At 41.7% G+C, this 20,365-nt stretch overlaps 1 protein-coding gene across 1 annotated transcript in view; it reads right to left on the bottom strand.

Annotated features, from left to right (window-relative positions):
• CHD7 (chromodomain helicase DNA binding protein 7) overlaps positions 1–20,365 on the bottom strand; it is a 121,084-nt gene that overhangs the window by 26,435 nt on the left and 74,284 nt on the right. The window contains exons 7-20 of the mRNA XM_023750903.1: positions 20,050–20,164; positions 16,778–16,861; positions 15,144–15,281; positions 14,929–15,050; positions 14,346–14,589; positions 13,031–13,207; positions 11,927–12,070; positions 10,612–10,867; positions 5,005–5,215; positions 4,287–4,482; positions 3,826–3,993; positions 3,406–3,585; positions 459–569; positions 165–370 (exon numbers count right to left, since the gene is read on the bottom strand). Of these exons, the coding sequence (XP_023606671.1) occupies positions 165–370; positions 459–569; positions 3,406–3,585; positions 3,826–3,993; positions 4,287–4,482; positions 5,005–5,215; positions 10,612–10,867; positions 11,927–12,070; positions 13,031–13,207; positions 14,346–14,589; positions 14,929–15,050; positions 15,144–15,281; positions 16,778–16,861; positions 20,050–20,164 (2,352 nt within the window). The remainder of the gene's footprint in view (positions 1–164; positions 371–458; positions 570–3,405; positions 3,586–3,825; positions 3,994–4,286; positions 4,483–5,004; positions 5,216–10,611; positions 10,868–11,926; positions 12,071–13,030; positions 13,208–14,345; positions 14,590–14,928; positions 15,051–15,143; positions 15,282–16,777; positions 16,862–20,049; positions 20,165–20,365) is intronic.

Genomic DNA, 20,365 nt, shown 5'->3' with positions numbered 1-20,365 from the left:
AGCGTTGAGCACGTTAACCAAACGCCCTGGGCCCTGGCAGTCGCTGCGGAGTTCACCTGACTACGGGAGCCACAGAAATCCAAACGCAGATATGGCTTTCCTATGCCCACTGGAATTCTAACTATTTTTAAAGTAAAAGTCCGTTTCCCACAGGCCCGACCTACCCATAGACGAGCAGGTTCTTCTCCACCCGGAAGCACTCGCTCCGGGCGTAGCCCTGGGACCGGTCCTGCGGCCGCCGGGGCTTCGCGCAGGGCTTCTCCTCGGAGTCGCTCTCCAGGTCCGAGAACTCCATCAGCTCGTCCTCCTTCACCGCACTGTACAGCCTGGTCTGCTTCCTCACCCTCGGGGTGTCGATGACCAGGTTGTTCTAAAACAGACGGCAGACACACTTGAAACTTCTATCAGAGCGGCCTGGGGTTAGATCAGATAGGGAGTGAATGGAACTTCTCACTCACCCTCCCATTTAAGGCATCGATATCCAACTCGGCCTTCTTAGCCCACTTTTGCCAGAAATTTGGGTCATCCAGGGAGATATCTGTCCTATTTCCAGATGCAACAAAACTGGCCTAAAAGGGGGGAAAATATGCGTTACTTTGAGATGCTTTTCTTAGAGATAAAAAGCAAGTAGCTCCTGCTTATCCATTCACTCAAACATGCCTGCCTTCCTCCACTGTGTGCCAGATGCCGCCGTCGATGGCACCGGGACGAAGACCACCCCTCGGGTAGCTCATGGGCCAGGGGTGAGGCAGATCAGGAAAGAAAAGGTGACCATGCAGCACACTAAACCATAGGTAACAAAGGTATGTACAGATGTGACTGATGCACACAGAAAGGCCCTAACCAGGTTCAGGTGGGGGCGAAGGTACAGGGAGGGCATTGCTGGGAAGGGAGAACAGGCTCTCTAGAAAATAATGCCTGCACCAGACTGTTGAAAGCTCAAAGCACAGAGGAGCAGAGAGGTACCGTGTCCTGTGGCCGGGGTGAGGGGAATCAAGAAGAGTAAGCCAGCCCCACTGGCGTGGCTCGTGGCTGAACATTGACCTATGAACCAGGAGGTTGCAATTCGATTCCCGGTCAGGGCATATGCCCAGATTGCAGGCTCGATCCCCAGTAGGGGGTGTGTAGGAGGCAGCCGATCAATGATCCTCTCTCATCATGGATATTGCTATCTCTCTCCCTCACCTTTCCTTCTGAAATTAGTAACAACATATTTTTTAAAAGAAGAGTAAGCCAAACAGCAGGCTAGTAAGGCAGGCCTTGCGTGTCCTGTAAACAGAGTCCCAACTCTATCCTGAGGAAACAGCAGCTCTGCTTGGGGACATCACCACGGACAGCACCACAGGCAAAGGCACCGCTGTCGGAGTGTGGAGGGTAGAATGGGGTAGAATGTCGTTTAGGGAGGAAATAATGAAGACTGAAGACAGTTCTAACAGAAACAGACAAAGATTCTTTAAGAGGTAAATTGGAAGGAGTGAGATCCTAGCTAAATGTGAAGCATGAAGGAGAAGGAGGAAGCCAGGAAAAACGGCAGCATCCAACTTTGGCATCTGAACGGTGTTATCAGGTGAACGAACAGGTGTGTATGTGTAGGCAGAGACATGAGGGAGGAGGTGTTGGACCACAGAGCCCAGAGAAGGAGGAGCCGGATGACTGGATGGCCACACGGATAAGAAAGGAAGGAGGTGGACCCGGTCTTACAACATCACCACACACGAACACTCACTCAAATGGTTACAGATCTGGATGTAAGCGTGAAAACCATAAAACTCTGAGAAGATGACAAATCTTTGTTAACTTCAGTTTAGACAATGCAGCAAAAGCACAAACAATACAATAAAAGAAAAAAAGGGTGTTTAAAATTAAACACCATTAAGAAAAGACCAAAAGAAAATATTTTCAAATTGTATTATCTGACGAGGAACTTTTATCCAGAATATATAAAGAATTCTTAAGCTTCAAGAATAAAAAGACAAATAACTCAAAAGGTGAGCAAAGAACTAGAACATTTTTCCAAAGATGATACACAGGGCCACAAGCAAAGGATGCTCCAGGCATCAGAGAAATGCGGCTCTAACCCATGAGGCTCTCACATCCCACTCACGCACACAACTGTAATCAAAGCGCCAGACAATATAAAGTGTTGCTGAGGCTGTGGAGAAACTAGAATCCTAAAAACACTGCCAGTCGGAAAGCAAAGGTACCAGTACATTCACTTAGGAAAACTGTCTGGTAGGTTCCTCAAGGGTTAAACATGGAGCTAACACATGACCCAGCAAGTCCATTCCTGGTATACACGAAAGAGAAACAAAAACATATGTCCACACAGAAACTTGTATGCAAATGTTCGTAACAACATTATTCATAACGACCAAAAATTTCACTATCAACTAGTGAATAAATAAACAACCCCAATGTCCATCATCCACTGGTAAATGAGGCACAGACGGCTCAGCAATGAGAAGCAAGTACTGATCTGGGCTACAGCACGGATGACCCTCAAAACATTGTGCTGAGTGAGTAAAGCCAGACACAAAATACAGGTTGCATGATTCCATGTATCTGAAATGTCCAGAGCAGGCAAATCTATAGAGACAGAAAGTAGATTAGTGGTTGCCAAGGATTTGGCAGGACGGGGACACACACACACACACACACACACACACACACACACATGCACGCTTGACAAGACTGTTAATGGGCATCAGGATCTTCCTGGGGTGATGGTGATAGTTACACGAGTCTGTAAATAAGGCCAAGGTGAATTTTATGGCCAGCAAGTTGCACTTCAATAAAGCTATTGACAGTAAGTGTATGTGGGGCCTGGGTGTGGAAGGGCAGGTAGGTCAATATGCAGGGGAAGCCTCAGAGGGGCGCTTGCTGGAGTGGCTCTGAGTGGTGACCTTTGCCGGAGCTGGTCTGATGAGGAGGTGGGGGGAGGGTGCAGCTGGAGGTTGAAAAAGAAGTAGAAAGGGAGGCAGCGAGACAACTGGTACGACTGATGCTTGTGTGGAGTCCAGCTCTGAAAGCAGAGTTATGGCACTGAAGCTGGAGGGGAAGGCAGATGGGAGTGATTGGGTTGTTGCAGAGGCTACGTCAGCAATCAGATCTCAAGAAGTGGAGAGGCTGGGGTCAAGGCCACAGGTAAAGGTCTAGCCTGGGAGCCGGAAAGCAGCTTTGAGGCCAAGGTGAGAGCGACCACCGGTGCCGTATGATAGAACAGGACCCAAAACACAAACAAAGGAGCTTTTATGCATCAGGAGCTCCACAGGGAGTTAATTAATTTCTTGACTCGGGATAAGAAGGCAAACGTTCCGTGTGCAACTCCGGAGCGCTTCACAGAGTGCTGCGTGCGGACTCTATTAAACGTCTGTAGAAAGCCTGCCTCCTCCGATCGATTCGCACCTTAGCAAAGGTGGAGCCCTTCCCTTCAGACTCGATGGTGATGGTGTGGGTTCGCCGCAGGAGAATCTGGTCGATATCTTCTTCGCAGAATTTAGACCCTTCGTCCTCCTCATCCATGAGCGCACCGTAGGCCCCCTTTCGCAGAAGATCCTCTATTTCCTTCTTGGAAAGCTGTTGCACCTGTTTTAGAGAGATATTTAAAATAATATAGAGTTGAAATGTTTTTAGACTAAACGATTTTTTTTTTCTCAAAGAGGAGGATAAACCTAACTTCCAACAAGGAATGCGAGGTGGAAATAGTGCTTAAAAGAAATACTGAGCTTGGAAAACAAGCTGATGCTGGAGCATTTCTCACTATGAGCCACATCCAGCCGGGAGCCGGAGTAAGGGAAGGGGCCGGGTGGGCGCGGGAGGCTTTACCCCATTGGTGGCGTTTTCCCTTCCGCTCATGGACTGCAGCACAGCTTTATCCAGACCGAGCTTCAGACTCGCCTTGTCGAACATCTCCCTTTCATAAGAATTTCGTGTGATCAGCCTGTAGATTTTCACAGATTTGCTCTGTCCTATCCTGTGACACCTTGCCTGGGCCTAGAAGAAAAGGGGAACTGATGGCTACCAAGAAAGAAAGGCTCCGTCGTCAGTTATGAGAGCATCTGCTGTTCCAATGAACAGAGGTGCGGCTTCGAAGAGGGTTAACACACAAAGAAACTGCTTTTACATTATTAATAAATTGATTACTAGTTGGTTCATTTGCCCCCATCATGGGATACCGCCTGAGTGACTACATGACTTTAATTTATTGGTTTGACGGGGATTCTCCGTCACAGCAGAATGGCTTAAAAAAAAAAAAAGGCATCGGGAAGATTCTCTTGCATGTTTACCTGGAGGTCATTTTGGGGATTCCAGTCAGAATCAAAGATGATGCAGGTATCAGCAGCAGTAAGATTAATGCCTAAACCGCCTGCCCGAGTGCACAGGAGGAAAACAAACCGATCCGAGTCAGGTTTGGAGAATCTGTCAATAGCTGCCTGGCGCAGGTTGCCCCTCACTCGGCCGTCGATCCTTTCGTACGGGTACCTGGAAGAGGTCAGTATGAGCAAGGAGGCCTGGCAGACCGCTACAATACACCTGCTCCTTTCTTTTACTTCTAAGACAGTAATACAATTTGGGATATAGATTAACGATGATATTATGTATGAGAAGCAATTTCAGAGCAAATGGGTTTTGTTGTTTTTCACACAACTGGTTCGAATGCCCGGAGATTACATTTTTATTTTACTTCCTCTCCACTGAAACATCTAACCTCTAAAAATAGCTGACACCTCCAACAGTAAAATAACAAACAATTTCAATTTTAGGTCAGAACTAGTCTCCCCCGGTCAAATGAAAGAAACGGGAAACAAAATTGTCCACAAAATCGCGCAGACCTACGGCAGCCATTACAGAGCGCCTGCTGCGTACATCCACAGCCTTTAAAAAAGAGATGTGATGTCCCACCCCGCCCCCTTCAGCACAGGTATCACTCCAAGGTGAACCGCGTCGAGCCCTGCGCAAGGGCACTTCTGAATTTCCTTTTTATTCTACGTAGCCAGGCCTCACCGTCTTTGAATGAGGTAGTCTTCCAGTATGTCCAAGCAGCGCACCATCTGGGAAAAGATAAGCACCCTGTGGCCACCAGCCTTCAGTTTTGGCAGCAGCTTGTCAATCAGCACTAGCTTGCCAGCAGCCTGGATCATCGCCTGGAGCTGAAAATCTGGAGAGTCTGCATTGTGTGTTTCTTTAAACTCTTCCAAAATTTTCTCTTCAGCACCTGCAGAGATTGGACAGCATAACATGAATACAGTAAAAGGTTTTTATTACTGAAAACAATGAACTAGCTTTCAAAGCCCACGGCAAACTGTGGGAACCGGACCACCACGCTCATGTTTACGAACACGAACCCACCCCTCCCTCGAAGTTCGGGCTACACGAAACCGGGAAAGCATAAAAGGGATCAAAGTTTTCAGCACAACACGTTTAGGCATTGGAAGGGAAAAACCACATTTTCCACAACAAACAAATGTGTGCTGATTGTAGAAACAGAATTTCAACAACAGACTGTCAGGCCAGAAGTGGCAGAAACAAGCCAAGGGCCAGGTACCTACAGAAAATGTGGAACCTAAATGGCTGAAGAAACAAAGACCTGTTTACTGGATGAATATAAACACACAACAAAATCTGTTCTGAAACCAAGAAACAAGCAGATAGAATTCTAACAATTACAGTGTATGGGCAGCAGTTTGTATTTATAATTGTACAATAACACAGCCCAAAGGACTGCCACAAAAGGGAATTCATTGTTCAGGATATTTTTTAGGGACTTTTTTTTTAGGGATAGCACACATTTTCTACTGTAATCTCCTTCCATAGTCATTCTCACCTGATAATTTCATAAGGGACAAAAATTCAATCTTGAATTATTCAAAGCTCAAAAAACTTTGAAAATAAAATATACCTGGTTCATGTAAGATTTCTATGCCTAACCCTCTTTTCATCACAGCCCCATGTAGATTTCTGTTTGTTCAAATATTTGGGGGGCATCAGAGAGAGAAGCCTCAAGAGAATGACATCTTGGTCACACCTCCTTCCCTGACCCCAAACCCACCCTCATCCTGGGAGCAGCAGGCTAAGCCTCCTTCTACTGCTTAGGTGGCTTAACTAGAATTAGGCAGCTTCGTCAGGCCTCCTCCCCTCCCAGGGGTTAATCAGGGCATGGCTGCCTGCTCAGCTCCTCTCCCTCAGGACGGGGATGCGGTCACCTATTCTTAGGAAATACAAACAAACAAACCCATCTAATGGGATTGGTTCCCTCCTTAAACCGTGTCAGAAACTGTAAACTACTCTTGTTACCCCTGGTTGTAAACATGTGGACTAACTACTGTGCACCTGAAGGGGATACACAACCTCGGCGGATTTGAAAGGTTAGGTGAGGTAGGCCACCAAGCCACTCGGTCGGTCGGTCCTTCCGTAAGGGTGGCCGATGCAGCAAATGTGGCCCCTCTTTCCATTTAAGGGCCTTGTACAAATTAAGTTATGACATGGTCGTGGGCACAAATAACGCTTGTTAATAATTAATCAACCAAGAATCTCACTGAGAGCCAATTACAGCCACTCAATGCCTTTCCCGAGCACCCAGGCCTCCTGGAAAGCACAGTTACTGCTTACTAGGGGGGCCGGCAGGAAATGCCAGCCGCTCGCTCCCCTCTCCACACCAGTGACAGGCTAATAGGCAGGATTCTCCTCCAAGTGAAAAAAAAAAGGGCAAAGGTTTTACTAGAAAAAAATGTAAAAAACAAAATGCTATTTAAGAACAGTAGCAGCAGGCAGGCTCTTGAATAAAGTTCAGTAACTTTTTCAAAACATAAACTTTAGAAATGTAGGTTCTATATTCAGGACAAGAAGATTCTCGGCAGAGAGCAGAAATAGACGTAAGTCCACATACTACATGAGGTGTTGCTACAAGTTTGTTCTTGTGAGATAATATATTATAAGCTCTTTGCAACTCAGGAAGACAGAGGTCTTACTCTTTTGATATTTGGGTAGTTATTTTGTCCACATTAAGATTATAATCTATACTCAAAATTTTTTATAGCTTTAGTTTAAAACAAGTTAATGGTCAATGAATAGATTTCAAAAATGAAGTAATCATTTTTGACAAAGTAAATATCAGACATGTTTGGATTATTTTAGTAAAAAATTTTAAAAAACAAATAATTCAGTCAATTCAGTAGAGAAATTTATTATTTTTCACCTTAAATTTATGCAGAGATGAAAAAATAACTTTTCTCCTTTTTCAGTAATTTCTCATCTTATGAAGAATAATCAAAATTAAAATATATTCAAAAAAATTTTAAATATATTCTTTTCTTACCTGATAAAAACTACTATTGACTGAACCAATCAATTTAGGTCTTTGTTATGAATTCTGGTTCTTAAGTGGCAGCTACTTTACACTAATAATACTTCATTTTAAAACATCAGCAAACATATTCCCTATTGGCACTGGATTTATTACGGCCAGACTAAAGGGAAGGGGCATAGGAAGGTGTAGGTGAGGGAGGCAACTTCTACATTCTGATGTCACAGCCAAATTCTCAAGTTTATCTGTTAGATTTACCTTGAAGTTAGTTGTAAATATCAATCGGAAAATGAACTGAGAAGCCAAAATATGTAGTTTGTTGGCACTGTTTTAAATTAAGGTACCAATCATACTACAATTAAAAATGTGTGTGTATGTGTATCGAAGACATTCTTGAAATGAGTGTGGAAGACTTTCCACTCTAATAGGCGGGCACTGTAAGGGAAGTAATTGCAACGTCATCTACTATGTTAGCCAAAACCAAACAAGAAATTATTTTCTTTTGAAGATTAAAAAAAAACAAGTTATTATTTTCTCTCTGAAATTCATTCCGGCATCTTAGCTTCAGTCTTGTTTTCTTCCTGCTCACGATTCTCTACACTCCTCCTACCCCCAACAGTAACAACAACCATCTCAAGTCACCCCTAACTATTAGGGGACCTTGACCAAGTTTTCAACATTATTTTTATCTCACATAGTGAACCTAAAATTGAGCATTTCATTCTAATAAAGCTTGGACCCAAAATAGTATTGCCATTTATGTTACTCAGTTACCTGCTTAACTTTTAGCAAGAAAAAACAACTAGCAACACTCTGAGTGTTTACAGTGCACCAAACATTGTTCCAACCACGTAAGCACTTAACGCACATTCAAAACATTTCTTTTATATTTAACTTGTGTGCTACCATCACTCCCAATTTTTTTTCTGCTTTACTTATGTTACCCCTTTCAACTTATAGCTGTTTCTATTTCCCACATCTTCAGAAACATTGTGCGTTACTGAACTGAGCGTTAGTTTGATTAGGGCTGCTTTACTCTGCCACCACCGATACAACTTTCATTTAACCTCCTTTATCTGCACAGCAAACGTGTGTGGGGGGGGCACTGTGTCAGTCTTTTCTCCACTCCAGATTGTGGATGGAGTGGCCAGCACTGGCCCTGGAGCCCCTCTGTGAAACACAGACCTACAGAAGTCACCTGTGAAGTTGTGACACTGAATGTGTGTATGTGTGTGCCTGTGTGTGTGTATTTTGGGGGTACAATTTCTCAACATAAAGGCATATAAGTATACCTGCTAAACAGACACTTCATAAATTAAGGACAGAGATGCTGAGCTCAAGGTGTGACCAGTTGGAACAACTGCCACAGATGCAAACCTCAGAAGTCCTAAGAGCCTCTGGCAAATAAGAGATAGAGGGTGACCCCAGAGAGCATCAGCTACAGAGAACACCCCCTGCCCCCCTACCCCCGCCTCTCAATGCTCAATGCATGCATCAGCATGTAACCAAACAAGGTAAACTCAGTGGAACTGGGAGTGGAGACCTGGCAACCTTCACTGAGATCATCCTTCCCCACACACCCTGTTGGCAGCATTTTATCCCTTTTGTGAGCACCTTTTCTTTCCCCTTGGAGGCGACTTCCCCTCATTTTCTTGTCACCAGATATTAAATGCAAAAGGGTGTGTGTGTCTTTACTCATACCATCAATTGCCCTAAGCCCCAACTCCATCTCCCCAACTCAGGAACAGGCTGTCTGGCACTCACCATAAATGGCCATCCAGGCTCTTAAACACATGGTGATTAGCAGGTTGGTGGCATAAAACATATAATTATCACACATGATACTCTCTTTAAAAGACAAAGCTAAAAGCAGAGTCTGAAAAGGAAATGCGCTGCTGTCCCCCACAGCGATGGCCCCAGGTGCCACCCGGAGACCGCCTCCCAGGTGTGGGCCATGTGTCATTTAGTAACAGGATCTTCTGGAGCCGAGGCGGCTGACAGTGTAAGTTATGGAAGAAGAAAAGATGAGGAACTCTTTAAATTAGCTGCTCCTGAACCTCACGGATTGTGACAGAGACAAAGCAGGCTTGTTCCTTCTCCCTGGAAAGGAACCTAACGGCACTGCTGGCCAATGGTCACCGAGCACAAGCACCCATGTGAGTGGGCTATCAGCTCTCCTCGCCCCATCTTAACTCCACCTGGACGACAGCACCAGCCCCCTAGCGGGTTGTTGCACCTGCCTATCTTTCCCGACTCCCATCCGTCTCATATGATGTTGCCAGATCCATGATCCTGAATCGCATTTCTAACCATCCCTCAGCTTAGACATTGGCTGTGGTCCTCCAATGCCTACGGACTAAAGACAAAGCCCATCACCCAGCACCGAGGCTTCCACATCAGGGCCCCAGCACGTCTACATTCGCCGTCGCACCGTCGCTTGCATGGACTTTACACTTTGGGCAAGTTCCCCTTTGTCTTCCTGACTCCTTTTCTTTGCTCATGTTTTACATCAGTGTAAGGCCCTTCCTGGTTCTAACCCTGACGGCCTACATCCTTCCCAGCCCCGTAGGCTGTCTCCACGCCACCCCTTTCCAACAGCTTCCTAATCTCAACCCCCGACAAAATGAAGGCTCTTGTATTCTCCCAAGTCTCGTCCACGACACAGGCATGAAATGTTTATTCCTTTCATGATGTTTGGAAGTATATGATACAGGTTTGTACTCATGCCGGTTATATAACACTATCAATTTAGGTGAGAAGACAGGAGGAGCATAAAGTATTCATTAGCAACAGGGACAAACTATTATCAAAGCCATAAAATAATCTCTCATTCTTAGGGAATTGGAGCTAAAGGTCTCTAGACTGAAATTTTCTCTGATCAAAGTTTTCAGACAATAAATCTCTGCCTCTCACACCAAAATTCCTCTCTAACTTCTCTGATTAAAACAACACACACACACACACACACACAGCAAGAAAATCTCAGTCAGGGGCTAAGTTCTCCTTAACTGTGAACACTTTTAAGCCATGGAGCACTAACAACTCCTTTCAACGAGTGAGACAGATGTAGGGATGCAGGAGAAAGATGAGGTGAGGTCCTGCTTCAGGGAGGGACCGGCAGGAGCGATGGTCTTTGCCTTCAGACACCACAGAAGGAGGCAGCACAGAGGACAGGGAGGGGTGAAAGCCACACTGAGGCGTCAGGATACAGTGATGACTACAACCCGTAAAGTCCTCAGTCTGGAGGGAGGAAAGGATCTCTGGCGCTTTGAATGATATGAAATAAGTTTACCGACAGCCAGGCTTACCGTTAATAAGGTACGGATGATTGCAGCACTTGCGTAGTTCCATCATAGTGTTTAAAAGGTTAGGTACGTTAGCTTGACCACCACCTTTGGAAAGAAATGTAAAATTCTTCTCAAGGATGGCTCGGTAATACTTCTTCTGAATGTTTGTTAGCTCAACTTCAATGATAGTTTCTTCTTTGGGGGCCAAGTTCTTTTCTACATCCTCCTTGAGACGTCTCAACATCATCGGCTTTAGAATAGCCTGGAGTTTTTGCACCTACAAAAGGACCTTAAGTAAATACTGATGTCATGACTTGCTTGCACCTTAACACATATCCTAATGAGAAAAAGCAGATTATCCTCCTACTGGTTTACCGTTCACTTTCATGTGTCAAAGCCCAATAAGGGGATGGAAGGAGACTTGACTTGGGGTGGTGAACAGGCAGTACAGTATACAGATGATGTGTTGTAGAACTGTACCCCTGAAACCTGTATAACATTATTAACCAATGTCACCCCAATAAATTCCATTTTTAAAAAGCCCAGGAAGGTTACGAAGGCAGGAAACTTCCAGTTTTCATAACAGAAGTGCATGAAGGTTGAACGATCTGATGCCAAATGGACCACTCAACCAGGAGGCTTGACAGGGACACAGCAGAAAAGAACCAAATCTACTCATTTCCTTTCAATTCTGTTTGTCCTGAGCGGTGGCGATGATGAGGGGGAGGGAAGAGACTGTGTCCGGGGAGGAGGCGGGGCCTCTGCTTGAGTTCTCTTGCTTTCCAGAAACAGCGAATAAGCCAGGAGGTGGCCAGTCCTGCAAGCAGAGGTGTCTCCCTCCAGCCCCCTTTTCTGGTGACTGGCACTAGGGGACAGCACACCAGAGAGTTTTTATGCAAAAAGTAAAACAAACAAAACGGACTTCACTTTGAACTTAACAGAAGAGATTAAGACTAGACCTTAAAACTCCAGGAGGCAAGCAGCTCTACAAATTTCCATGGCTTCTGACACTATCCCCAAAAGTATACAACATTCCCAAAAGCAGACCTAGTAAAACCACCAACCTGAACAGCACAGCAGCCTCTGCAAATTACACGAACACCTCTACCCATCAACAACCCTTCACGAGGGCAAATGGACAGACAGACAAGAAAACCTCTGTCATGAAGACCTGGGCTCTCCAAGGAAAGGAGATATAAAGCTCACCTGTCTACGGGGCAGGGGGACAAAACTAAGATCATTTACATTCTTACACTAGTTTAATATTACTCCTTTGCCATTTCATGAGTTCATCTTCACTTGCATGACTAAAATACAAAGTAGACGGGAGAAATACCTGTTCTTCTGTTTTCAGATCACCAAACTCCTGCATGAAGGTGGTTTCTGAAGGGAAGCGACTTGGTTCCAAGAAGTGGAGCAGGCTGAAGAGCTCCTCCACAGTGTTCTGCAGCGGGGTCCCCGTCAGCAGCACTTTGTGTTCCTGCAGGAACGCAAGAGGAGTCCGTGACAGGTCAGAACAAAAACCTTTTCTCAAAACCAGAGCCTCTCTAGGTACCCATGTTCCCACTTCTCTCTGCAGCTAATTCTGCACCTACCCTACGTAAAGTAAAGGAATTAGGCACAAAGGCGGAGATACAAGAAAAAAAAAAGGTCCCTGATTCAGATGCGCACGGAGGGGCCCGCCTGGAACTGCAGGCCTGGTGGTAACTGTGTCTTGCCATTTCGTCTCTTCCTGGGGTCATTAGGTCAACAGTGTAGGGCCCCGGCTTTGCAAGTCCCCTAAGGTCTGCTTTTTCCGCACCAGAGCTGAAGTTTTTCCTAAAATCCCCAGGCTCAGATAAAGCTCCCATGACTTTCTGTTCTCTGCATCAACAGCGCTCGTGTCTCCCCATCTGCTTCCTGCATGACTCACGTTGCAGACAAAAGTTGTTCTTCTACACGCGACAGCACATGAAAACCTATTTTGTTCTTCAAAAATTTCAAACTAGCAAAGGGGTCGGCTTGGTTTTAAAGACCACAATCACGTTTTTTTAACAGATGCTATTTCTAACTTTGTCTCTGAACCAAGTCAGGTATTTCTTTAAAACATTCCCTCCTGTTTACGAGCTCTTTCACCAGCTCCCCTGTCACGTTTATGCCCTTGTCCTACTTCCATACATCCAACACCGAGAACTGTTTAGCAATTACTAGAAACTCATTTTAGGTAAAGTATCACGACTATAGTATGCTGTGATACCACTGTGCAGGAATACCAGCCAACGTCAGAATCAGGAAGACAGCAGCCACTTTTGTGTAACTACAAGCGCGGGAGGATGTATCACAATATTTGACAGACTCTGCAAACACCCTCCCCAGGCATCAGTCAAATCCAGAGTGGCGGGAATGCTGAGCCGGTGACAGATGTACTGGGGTTCAATGGAATCACCAAATGATCACTGACCAAGTCCATCATCTTGAGTCCCTCCAGCAGCTTGCAGTTCCTGTTCTTCAGCCGGTGGGCTTCATCGATGACTACACAGCGCCATGGAATATTCCGCAGCTCAGGACAATCAGTCAAAATCATCTCGAAGGTCGTGATGATGGCATGAAACTTATAGGACCCCTTTATCACTCGACCCTACAAAAACAACTCTGATTATTATCTAGCATTACAGAGTAACAACTTTGAGGATGAATAAAGAGCATAAGACATATGAATTTATCCCTTTGGGGACATCTTTATTTTAAATAACACATATTTTGGAGGTTTAAGCTGTTGTGGTATAAGAAGGCCTTAAAAGCTTTCCTTTTTCAAGGAGGTTAGAAAATTGTTAGTAAAATTTCTGATCCAATTTCCTTACAGAGCCACACACAGTAAAGTGCCACCAAGAGTGCCCATTCTAGTCACATCCCACCGACTCCGAAAGGTGAAAGGCCAAAGGCATTGTGTACTAAGCTAACTTAAAAAAAACAAAACTTTTTTACTTTTTAAAGTGTTTTACCTTTCTTTTACTATTGTAACTTATTTTTTATTTTTAAAGCAATAAAACAAAAAAACATTCACTTAGGATAGAAATTATAATAATTTCCCAAATTTAAAGATAAATACAAAAAACAAATTTCAATATTTCCCTTCTTTAATTAATTATAGGGCAGATTTTAAAGCAAACAAACAAGTAAAACAAAAATCTCTGTCCTATTTCCAGTCATAAAACTCCCATTTACTACCTAGAGCTTAAAACTAATTTAGGGATTACTATTCTCCCTTCTTCACCAAGTAATTTTTAATGTTAACATCACAGAATAATTGCATACAGGTAACTAGCAAAGTGAAAATTCACAGTAATTGCTAAGAGCCAAAGTATAAACTCTTCCCTTTGGATGTATTTCATTCATTGTGTCACTCAAAATTACGTGCCTAGTATTTTTCATTTCCAGCAAAAATGTAACAAAATATTCTTTCTATTTACATTTTTAATTGCAAAAGAAAGCCAATTAGCAAATCAACACATTAAGTGATTTTCATTGATCATCCAAGGTAAAAAATTTCATTTATTTTTAATCTAATAATAATAATGATTAAGCTATAAAAATGAAAAGCTGTAATTATGACATGCAGAAATATAATACAATCATAAGTTAGGTAAGAAACCTAAAGCAAATTTCTCAATTTTGCAAAACCTAGACCTTTCCCCCAAATCACTGAATCCATTTTAAATCCCAACATTTTAAAATGCACAGACTAAGCACAGGCAAAACCACCTGTGATGTTTTACCTGGGGATCTTTGAAGTACATTTCATACAACTGAATGGTCCGACGACTAGCTTGACTCCCATGATACACAACCACGTTCAACTCTGTCCAGGTCCGGAATTCCCTTTCCCAGTTGGGGATTGTGGACAATGGGGCAATTACTAAAAAAGGGCCATGGATTCCTTTCAAATATATCTCATAGAGAAATGTAATGGACTGGATAGTTTTTCCCAAACCCATTTCATCTGCTAAAATGCAGTTTCGCCTTTGGGAAGGAAATAAAAGAAGGAAAGTTTAATGAGTACAGATAATTAGTCACTGCTTCCACAAGACATATATTACTATACTCACAAATGCCTATCTTAGATGTTTTCCTTAGCTTCAGTAAAGTACATTTCCAAAAAATAATTACTTTTACATACTTCTATCAACCTCTGTATTATTTGTTGAGTAAGTAATAAGCATACTTCCAGTGTTTACTGTTTTATTATAATCTTAGTAGAGAGTTAAATGTTATTAAGTTTTACTTGAGTACTACTTTCAATAACTACAAAGGAAAAAACAATAGGCCTTTTTAAAAGTGAAGGAAACATGTTTTACATACATGTTGTACCAATTGAAAAGTAGCCAGTTTACTCCCTCCAACTGGTATTCCCTGAGTTTGTTATTGTTTTTATACTCCCTGGAACTCTCCGATTTCTTCCAATCATCAGCAGGAGGTCGCTCCTGTTTCAAATATAGTAAATCCCATTAGTGGTTTCTCAAAGACCGCACGATGCTATTTTCAAATTAAATCCCCTACCCTCAGCCAACTCTTACCACGCGCGCTGTTTCCGGCTCCCTAGACATTAGTTTCTCAAACTCCTCGATCTTGGCTTGATCGATGTCCTGCCTCAGCTCCCAAGTGCTGTCCTCATAAGGCAGGGAGCACCACTTCACCAGGTAGTGAGTCACGGGCTGGGGCACGTTTAAAGGAATCAGAATCGGATTCATTTGACCAAAATACTTGATGTATAAAGGAAATGGGTACTCTACCTCATTTGTCAACAGACACCACCCAAGCAGCAGTAAGACTTAGTGGGTAGAAGTTTTAAAAGTAGTCTCTAGTTATAGAGTCTCAAGTCTAAACTGGAAATAGTATTATTGAGCAGTATTATCAGAACAAATTAATTTTTATTTAAGTCACTGATAAGTAATGTTCAAAAGCCAAAAAGTATAAATATCTAGTAAATAATAGTTGAATTTGAGCCTGTGCAAATCATTCACCAGGTATTTGATTCAGACATATATAGTAAATTATCTTAGTATATCTATATCTATAATAATAAAAGCGTAGCATGCTAATTAGACCAGATGACCTTCCGGACGAAGCCGGGGCTGCGAGGGCCAAGCCCCTTGCACGAATTTCGTGCATTGGGCCTCTAGTATTTATATAATTGGTTAGTTTCTTAAAAAATAATAAAAGGCTTGAGTTTATTAGGATTTCTGCCTTTTTCTTAAAGGGAGAAATACTGTTTGTATCCAATCACTTTAAAATAATGTGTTTGAGTCCTAGCCAGTGTGGCTCAGTTGGTTGGGCATCCTACTGTGCCCTGAAAGGTTGACAGTTCCATTCCCTAGCAGGGCACATGACCAGGTTTCAGGATCAATCCCCAGTAGGGGGCATGCAGGAGGCAGCCAATCGATGTTCCCCACTCACACAATGTTTCTCTCTCCAAAAATCAATTTTAAAAATCTTTTACAAAAATAATGTGTTTTGAGTTCTAAAAGATTGGAGAGCAAAATATTTTGGGTAATACAGATTAATGGAATTTCCTTTGTCTTTTCCTCTAGAAAATGTTTGGGTTTGTTGACCTTCATTTCAGGACTAAGGTACATTGACCTGGTTATGATGTTAAAACCATTTGGTGTACTATGTAAATATATTATGAAACATATTTTTTCAAGTAAAACTAAATAAGAAAAAATAAAAAAGTCAAATATCATGTAACTGATATGATCTTAATTTATGACATCCTCTGTGCACCATATTAAATGAAGTTCATCAACTTCACTAAGTATGTCCAATGTTAGATGATATTAAACTCCGTTCTGCTACAACTGTACTCTTAATTACATAAGGAAATTTTGTGCTACATAACAGGTTTATACTGAAACGTGTTGAATTCTTTTTATTGATTATATTCTGGAATTGTGCAAAATGTCGATGTATTTGTTTCATATTGAAAATTGATTTCTTTTAAAAAGCTCCCAGACTACATATAAACACATTTAGCACTATTATTAAGTCATAAAACTAATAGTAAGTCAATAAACTTCAGTTAAATTTAGACCAAGTGTGCCATGATCCAAGGCTCTGACCAGGACCAGACCTAGGATGGCCACGATCCCTGTCTGTAAACACACATAAGCTGTCTGAGCTCCGCCCCCTAATACGAATGGTCTTTTGTTACCTCTCCCCGGTCATCTGTGCTACGTGCAAAGTCCATTATCCGGTCAACCTCCACATAATCTGGATTAAAAAGCTCATCTTCAATCTGCACCAAAGGAAAAACAATTTAAAATGTTTATGTAATTCCTGAGAGTAAACACTATTCCACTTTTTACCGAGCAGTAATATTTTGGGTCACAGCAACACAAAATTTATATTTGGCAAATTCTTTTATATTAATTGAAATGCTACAATTTAGCAAAATCATTCCCCATGAGGAAATCAGACTTCTCAGACTTTGTTAACTGGGTCTTTTAATTACTGTGTGAAACCTTTTTACTGTGAGAGAATGTTTAAGAATATTTTAAATGAAGTGTGAAATTACAATTCACTAATGAGCAATCCAAAAGGCTGATGGCATGCGACGCATTCAGCATTCTTGAAACTACAGCTTGCAAAAAAGACCCAGAGCCATGCACAGTACGTGCTATTGGAATCTCACAATTCCCAGAGTGGTCTGCTGCCTTACAGCATCATTTAGAGAACGTTATTCCAGAGCTAAAAACACTGAAACCAGTGAATTTCATATTTTAGTATGAACAGAGTTTATGATATTTGGTTGCTTTTGCCAATCAATATTAGTACCTCATTTGAATACAGTCTTGTCATTAAAGGTTCTAATGATTTATTTGTACCGAATATAGAGCATTTAGTTAAAAGTATTAGGGATACAAAAATAAGGCTTAAATAATTAGGTTAGCCAATATATTAACAATTTTTACAAAAGAAAGTAATACTGCTTGCTTGCAAAGTTATCACATATTTTTTTAAAAAACACACAATATGACTCAAAGGGAAGTTACAGTCTAAGCCATACTTTAAATCAGTCAGATAAGTTAGGAAACAAAATTCATATTATCGTGTTCCTATCAATTAATTTATCAGTAATATAACTGCATGAAAATGCTTTGCAAGGACATATGAGACACTTCATATGCGCTGAATTGCAGGTTGAAAAGATAAGCTGTTCGATCACAGTAGGCTCAGGGATAACACCTTCTCTGGGCTACTGTTCCATTAAGACACTGGGTTTGGGTGCTTTGAACTGTGAATTATAAACCAAAAATCAAAAATATGTTTCAACTGCCTCAGGCCTTCACACAGAGTTGATCAGCGAGGCAAAAAATTCATTGAAATGCTCAGTTAATTTAAAATATCAATATATTAATGCACCGGCTTTGTCAAACAAGTCTAGATTTAGGCACACAATATGTGTGTGTTATTCACAACAGCATAAGCACTAAAACTTTCTAGTAACTAGTTTTGATGACAAATGCTGTTTTTAAGACAACTCATTCTTAAACAGAAGCTGTCATTGCTGAATTTAAATCCTTAACTTTACTCCTAAACATTTCTATCCTTCAGGTGAATAATCTATGCATGCCATCATGCATATGATGCAATTTCCAGCTTCAATAATCTCCTTGAACAGAGATTTTAGTTGCAGCAGACTTATAAGAAAGCATAAGGTGAAACAAAGAATGTAAAAGTAGTCAGAACTTAGCATGGAAAACCTAAATCCAGGACCATCTATGGAATATAGACAAACAGGTGTGTGTGTGTGTGTGTGTGTGTGTGTGTGTGTGTGTGTGTGTGAGTGCGCGCGCGCACGTGGAAGAAAAAGAGGAAAGGAATCTCCTTTATCCTTTTCTGCTAACACTTGGATTCTCTTTTCAGACTTCCATTCAAGTCAAAACTTCAGATTCTAGTTGACAAGTTACCAGCAAAATAATGTATTCTGACCTTGGTGTAGGTGATCCACAAAGACAGACCCACACAGACAGGCTACAGAGCCAGGGCCAGGCACATGTCCCTAAAGTGCATCTGACTCCAGGAAACACGGCCCAAATAAATTTAATAAACAGAACCAGGACCCAAGGCTGCGAGGGTAAGTTAACATAGCACGCTTTCCTGTTCCTTGCCACTAATCCATAGAAAAGGTCAGCAGAACATACGGTGTCTCTTTCTAAAAGGAAGCTAAATGATTTCAACTTGCCCAATGTCACAGACATTTAACCTTCTTTTCATTAAGAAGGGCATGAAAAATGGAACTTCCCATTATTTTCTTAGAAACTGCCCTTTCAGAGAATCACCTAAATATTCTCCAAGATGTAAGGAGCAAGTCACATTCGCACACCTCCCTTCCCCTCAGTGCTACCTACTGTACTGCAAAGACGCCTATGACTCAGAATAACAGAAGTGGTGATCCAGACATATGTCCAGTAAAGCCACCACCACCTGATCCCCCATCTAATACACACTTTACAATCTGCCTGTAAACAATGTAAAATCTGCATGAAAATCAGATTCCAGGGGAACAGAGACTTGTCACCTGAGATTATAAGGATTTTATGATATAAAGTATTGACCACTCTTCTGGCCCCACCCCTATCTCTAAATAGAGGTGGGGGTGTGAAGTTGGCTGTTAAACAGGTATTATTTTGCATCAATTTCACACTTCCTTACATTTTATATTCTGTTAACTCCTTAATGGAAAAGAAAACTAAGAAATCAGCAAGTTTAATCTTTCAGTGTGAAGGTTTGTGTGTGTTTTTTAATCTACTGGAGGCTGTAAGTGAAACCAAACTGGTGATCAACAGTCCAGAGCCCCCAGGAAGCAGTGTGTGAAAGCACTTTTTTAAAACGTAGTTGACTATGTTGGGGGGAAACTTGGCCCTTCTTAAAAATGTGAATTTTTCTTCCCTGCCCTAGGTATGGTTACCTTCTCATCATAATTGATAACCCAAGATAAAGGGAGATAGCAAAGATATTATGCCAATTGCTACACCACAGCACTTGTGAAAATTAGTCGAGTGAACTTTCTGTAATGAGGCACTGACTTGAACAAAAGAAATTTGCCTCATACCTTCCCCAAAAGAAATAAACTTTTATTTCCTAGAACTTGTATTTAATGTGTACTGTAGAGTTTTTAACCCGCTAAATCTTAATAGAACTTTTTTCTACTTACATTTTTCAATATCTACTAACTGGACTTTCATTACAAGACTGTAATCATACCATCATATTTCCACACAGTTAAGGACCAGTATCTTCTAGACTAAGCAACAGGAAGAATGAGAAATTTCCTGTTTACAAATTTTTTTTGGCAATAACCAGTTACCAATATGCAAGTAACAGCATCAAATGAGGCAAACTAGTTTTTCTTAATAAAATTCAAAATTCGTAACATTTAAATAAAGTAAATACTTTGAAAATTAACCAGGTATTTCATACCTCTGAAAGGAATTTGTTCTGGCCCTGCTTTGCCTTAAAACGTTTAATCTTTTGCTGAATTCTCTTATCTTTTTCCAGATCTTCTACAGATGCCCATTGACAATGAAGATAAGAGCTAAAAAAAAATAAAATAATATACTTCAAACATGTGAAAAATAATGAATCCTTTATTATATATGTCTTTTATAGATCCCCCAAAGTCAACTAAACAGCTAATTAGCAAAATAACCTGTTTACTCATACAGGCTGCTGAGCAACATTCAACATAATTACTAACTTTTGAGACTAAGAGAAGAAAATCAGTAACAGTGCCTAA

The sequence above is a fragment of the Myotis lucifugus genome, unplaced genomic scaffold (assembly GCF_000147115.1).
Source record: "Myotis lucifugus unplaced genomic scaffold, Myoluc2.0 scaffold_17, whole genome shotgun sequence".
NCBI lineage: Eukaryota > Metazoa > Chordata > Mammalia > Chiroptera > Vespertilionidae > Myotis > Myotis lucifugus.
Note: the sequence above shows the minus strand (reverse complement) of the source record. Positions and strands in the feature narration are given on the sequence as shown.